Source organism: Heterodontus francisci, chromosome 16, assembly GCF_036365525.1.
Source record: "Heterodontus francisci isolate sHetFra1 chromosome 16, sHetFra1.hap1, whole genome shotgun sequence".
Classification (NCBI taxonomy): domain Eukaryota; kingdom Metazoa; phylum Chordata; class Chondrichthyes; order Heterodontiformes; family Heterodontidae; genus Heterodontus; species Heterodontus francisci.
In genome coordinates, this window is record NC_090386.1 from 89,288,964 (window position 1) to 89,294,963 (window position 6,000).

The 6,000-nt window shown below is 44.5% G+C and overlaps 1 protein-coding gene across 1 annotated transcript in view; it reads left to right on the forward strand.

The window, feature by feature from the left end:
• slc52a3-1 (solute carrier family 52 member 3-1) overlaps window positions 1-2,846 on the forward strand; it is a 34,342-nt gene extending 31,496 nt beyond the window's left edge. Inside the window, exon 4 of the mRNA XM_068048849.1 lies at window positions 2,198-2,846. Within this exon, the coding sequence (XP_067904950.1) occupies window positions 2,198-2,410 (213 nt within the window). The 3' untranslated portion in view covers window positions 2,411-2,846. The remainder of the gene's footprint in view (window positions 1-2,197) is intronic.
• The last annotated feature ends 3,154 nt before the right edge of the window (window positions 2,847-6,000 follow it).

Sequence of the window (6,000 nt, forward strand, 5' to 3'; positions counted from 1 at the left end):
TAACAGGAAACAGAGAGTAGGCATAAATGGGTCATTTTCTGGTTGGCAAGATGTAACGAGTAGTGTGCCATGGGGATCTGTGCTGGTGCCTCAACGTTTTACAATTTATATAAATGACTTAGTTGAAGGGACCGAAGGTATGGTTGCTAAATTTGCTGATGACACAAAGATAAGTAGGAAAGTAACTTGTGAAGTGGACATAAGGAGGCTACAAAGGGATATAGATAGGTTAAATGAGTGGGCAAAGACCTGGCAAATGGAGTATAATGTGGGAAAGTGGGAAATTGTCCATTTTGGCAGGAAGAATAAAAAAGAAGCATATTATCTAAATGGTGAGAGATTGCAGAGCTCTGAGATGCAGAGGGATCTGGGTGTCCTAATGCATGAATCGCAAAAGGTTGGTATGCAGGTACAGCACGTAATTAGGAAAGCTAATAGAATGTTATCGTTTATCGTGAGGAGAATTGAATACAAAAGTAGGGAGGTTATGCTTCAGTTATACAGGGCATTGGTGAGACCACATCTGGCGTACTGTGGACAGTACTGGTCTCCTTATTTAAGGAAGGATGTAAATGCGTTGGAGGCAGTACTGAGAAGGTTTACCATACTAATACCTGGAATAGGCGGGCTGTCTTACGAGGAAAGATTGGACAGGCTAGGCTTGTATCCGCTAGAATTTAGAAGATTAAGAGGCAACTTGATTGAAACATATAAGATCCTGAGGGGTCTTGACAGGGTGGATGTGGAAAGGATGTTTCCCCTTGTGGGAGAATCTAGAACTAGGGGTCACTATTTAAAAATAAGGGGTCACCCATTTAAGACAGAGATGAGGAGAAATTTTTCTCTCAGAGGGTCGTGAGTCTTTGGAATTCTCTTCCTCAAAAGGCAGTGGAAGCAGAGGCTCTTTGAATATTTTTAAGGCAGAGGTAGATAGATTCTTGATAAGCAAGGGGGTAAATGGATGGATATGTGGAGTAATCAGTTCAGCCATGAACCTATTGAATGGCAGACCAAGCTTGAGGGGTCGAGTGGCCTACACTTGCTCTTAATTCGTATGTTTGTATGCTCATATGTAACAGGAGGAGGCCATTCGGCCCCAAGGCCTGCTCTGCCATTCAATTAGATTGCAGTTGATCTCTACCTCAACTCCATTTCCCACCTTTGCTTCATATTCCTTGATACCCTTACCTAACCAAAATCTACCTGTCTCAGACTTGACGGCATCCACAGCCTATGAGAGAGAGAGTTCCAGATTTCCGTCACCCTTCATGTATAATAATGCGCTCCTGATTTGCCACCTGATTAGCCTAGCTCCAATTATATGATTCTGTCCCATTGCTCTTGTCAGCTTTGGCTCCATTGTTAGCATTCTCACTTCTAAGTTGCAAGATTCTGGTGGCTGAATTTTACCATCCTCCCGAAGCAGGGGTCATGGTGGGGGTGGGGGGGGGGGAGCCCGGAAAATGCCTCTGGGAGAGGCCCGCCACGGTCCTCGACGCCGGGAAGGCCCTGCCCCATATTACCGGTGATGGCGAAGCCTAGTGGCGATCCCCCCGCCGCTCGGTGACAGGAGCAGGATTTAAATATGTTAATTAATGAATTAATGACCTACTGGCTCCCATCAGCTGTCCTGCTGCCATATTCCGGCTGGTTGACGGGACTCCCGTGCCGTCAGAACTCCGACCATGCTGTTTAAGGAGCTGTGTGTGAATGGGCATTGGAAAACTGGTGTCGCCTGAGAACGTTTGGACTCAGAACTCTAGTTGCTGGTGTATCAGGCTTTGGCCCAACTCAGGAGAACTGCTGGGGGAAGGGAAATGAGGGGAAAAGGAAGGCATGGGACCAATCCCACAGTAGGTGTTAAATTCCATTATAATCTCTATGGCTGTGGAACCACTGAGCATTTATGCCAATATCACTAAAAACAGATTATCTGGTCATTATCGCATTACTGTTTGTGGAAGCTTGCTGTGCACAAATTGGCTGGTGTGTTTCCCATATTACGACAGTGACTACACTTCAAAGGTACTTCATTGGCTATAAAACGCTTTGGGATGTGCTGGGGTCGTGAAAGGTGCTACATATAAATGCATCAAGCCAATCTTAGGTTGTTGAATGAATTAATATTGTGCACATTTTATTGAGCTAACTTTGTTTTGTGCCTTTGTATAACAATCTGTTTTTCCTAATCACGCAGATCCTTTCGTGGATTTTGTTTTCCGCAGCCATGTCGTATGTCAAGGTCATGACTGGAATCATTTTGCGCAATGTGAGCCACAGTGCCCTGGTGTGGTGTGGAGCAGCAGTACAGTTGGGGTCCATGATTGGAGCACTGACAATGTTTCCACTGGTAAATGTGTATGACATTTTCAAGGCAGGGGACAGCTGCAACACCAATTGCACCTTCTAACAACTAAACAAAGAAAGACAATAGACTCAGGTTGTGAAGAAACAGAAAAATACAATTTATACTGACCTAGTGTTCTCTGTATGTCACTGGCCAGAATTTTACCCTAGGCAGACGGGAGCTGGCCACCGACGGAAAAGCTGGCGGTGAACCCGCTTCTGCCTCGCCTAGGGATTCGACCCCTATTTTGCGGGTCCCCAGGCTTCAATTGGTGTGAGGCGGGACTTCCACCTGCTTGAGGTAGGAAGTCCCGCCTAATAGAGCTGCCAGCCAATCAGCAGGTCAGCAGCAGTTGGGCCCAGCAGCACCACTGGGAGCGGTGGCCACTGCTGGGACTGCAGCCCAACATGAGGACAAGATGCCTGGGGCCGGGAAGGAAGGTAAGTTTTGGTTGTCTCGCCAGGGATAATCGGTCAGGCCCCGGTGAGGCAAAGGTGATTGTTTGGGGGGATGGGCGTGTTGGGTCTTGGGGGCAATTGGGGTAGAGGGGGCGGCCCTCCTTCGGGCACAGGTTGCCCGATCATGAGGGCCACCCCTGGACGCTGAGAAGTCACCTGGTTGCATTAGGTGGCTTCTCCCGGCTCCAGGATGCCCACTTGCGTGGAGATCTGCATGGAGGCGGGCAAAGGCCCTTAAGTTTTTCGCCGCCGCTGCCCTGCATAAAATGGCGGCGGAGACATGAGCAAGTCGGGAAGGTTTCCTGGTGTCTCCTGCTTCATTTACGCCATTCTGCTCGTCGGGGTGGTGTAAAATTCCAGCCACTGTGTCAATATACAAACTGTTTCTCAGAATCATTTATTAATTTTAATTCACTGATCACAAAAAATAGATTTCAATCTATAATCTTTGAACTTTTGACAAAAATCTTGGGGTTTTTACCTCCTTTTAAATGTATTCTCCTCCTTACTGGAAATGCATACTGCTCGCTAAACAGAATGACTAGAAACAGACTATTTCCAGTAGAGTGGCCTCGAATGAAAGTACATTAAAGCAAGATTAAATGTAAGAGATTTGGCATAGAGAGGAGTAGGTACTTTTCACTGCAGAGGGTCATGAGGGAGTGTAATACATTATTGGAGTTACTGATTGAAACAGAGATCACGTCGACATTTAAGAATAGGTTCGATAGGTATTTGATGTAAAAGGGGAGGTGCTTATTGGGGATTTGGACTACTGCTTGTTTAGATGCTTGCGTGCAGCAGAAATAACATTTATATCATGTATTATAATGTAACACATTAAAAACAAGTTTAACTTACCATAAAACTGGTTATTTAATGTGAGTAGAATGTCCAAGAACTTTCATCCATACAGGACTACACTTCTGTCTGGATCCTAGGGCTTTCGTTGGAAATGTTGCCTGAGTCTTGGGAATTGCTAGTTGCTGCGGACAATTATGTCTGTAGGATGCAGCATGAGAGTCGCAGTGTTCACCGTGTTTGTAAATCAAGACAACACACATACTGTACAATGACAATCCAGTGGAAAATTTGCCAGTATTTACAGTGAGCCTCAAGTAGTCAAGAAAAAAGTTGTTTTCTTCCACCGTTTTATGTGGTTTAAGCTGCTGTTGATGTTTGGATGTGCAACAGCCCCGACAAACAAATTTCTCTGCAGCACCTGTGGAAGAGCCTGTCACTCTAGAATTGGCCTTTATAGCCACTCCAGGCGCTGCTTCACAAACCACTGACCACCTCCAGGCGCTTATCCATTGTCTCTCGAGATAAGGAGGCCAAAGAAGATGTTTGGATGAAAAAATGTTTTGGCACTGAGAGCGGGACTGATGTTTGTACTGAGGTCAGTGCAAGCTGCTGATGAGGCACTTGAATACTGGCCTTGGATATTGTGGTGGCATTCAGTCAGTCTGGTCAGCTACAAATGATGGCAAATGACCACTTGTTTAGGTGCTGGCCATCGGAGAGCAGATGATGGGAAAAAGTTCCCATCGTTAATTATCTATCCAGATCAAACCTGTAGTTTACCCATCACAGCATCCGACTGACTCTTCAATGGCTAAAATTGTCATTTCACAACGGTAAATCTATTCCAAATCTTGATTCCTTTTTGTGCATGAAGGTGTTCTACATGACAACAATTAAATGGACCCTAAACAGATAGTTCATCAAAGTCTACCAACTCCACCCCTCTCCCTGGCAACTGTCTGAGACAGAACCAATCAGTCCGCAACCTTGGTGTTATATTTTACCCTGAGATGAGCTTCTATCCACATATAAATGCCAGCACTAAGACCATCTATTTCCTCCTCCGACTATTCCCATTAGCCTGCCTCAGCTCATCTGCTGCTGCAGCCCTCATTTATGCCTTTGCTACCTCTAAACTTGACTATTCCAACTGGCTGGCCTCCCATATTCTACCCTCCGTAAACTTGAGGGCACTCAAAACTTTGCTGCTCGTGTCCTCATTCACAACATATTCTGTTTATACATCACCCTTGTGCTTGCTGACCCACACTTGCTCCTGGTTAAGCAGAACCTCAATTTTAAAATCCTCATCCTTGGTTTCAAATCCCTCCATGGCCTTGCTCCTCCTTATCTCTGTAATGTCCTTCAGCCTTAAACCCCTATGAGATATCTGTGCTCCTCTAATTCTCACTCTTGAGCATCCTTGATTTTAGCCTAGGCCCTAAACTCTGGAAGTCCCTCCCTAAACCTCTCCGCCTCTCTATATCACTTTCCTCCTTTAAAACATTCTGGAAAGCCTACTTCTTAGACCAAGTTTTTGTTCATCTGCCCTAATATCTCCTTCTGTGGCTCGTTGACTTATGTTGTTTTATTATGCCGCTGTGAAGTGCCTTAGGACATTTTACTATGTTAAAGACACTATATAAGTATAAGTTGTTGTTGTTATTCTCTTGTTACTGTTCATTTCCCCCTGCACAGGCACAAGCACAATGGGCTGAATGGCCTCCTTCTGTGTTCTATCATTATATGGTTCCATGACATTGCTGCCTGGCCAACAGAATGTTGCGGGTTGCTTTCTTATTTTATTTCCACACAAGTTTGAATCACAAGCTCCAACAGTTTTCCAATGTTCCATTGGAAAAAAGGTTCCGAAGCTAATGGACCAAGATTAAGAAAAAAAAAACAGTGCAATTGATCATAAATGGGGTTTCAGGCTGGTTTATTGATTGATTTAACTCTGAGGGTCTTCGCTGTAGGGTTGCCAACTCTAGTAGGACATATTCCTGGAGGTTCCATCACATGATCTCCCACCTCTAACAGACCTGTGTAGTCCTTTTACCCATTATCAATATTTCTATAACAAAAATATATACAGAAGATACTTCATTTCTATTAATGCTCCAATTATTTTTCTCCTAAGTTGTTCACAGAAGTGCTCTGGAGAGTAAGCTTAATTTTCTAGAGACTCCAGGGCCATCCTGGATGGTTGGCAACCCTACATCAGTGGAATAGTAAACTTCCAAAAATGCAAAATATTCAGGTTTTTATGGGGAATCTCCTGTTGGAATCTAATCAATGCATCAACTTTTCACATTAAAGAAGAGGACATATATAGAAATTAATGAAATGTATAGCTGTAACAGATATCAGGGATAAACCTCTAGTCAGAGA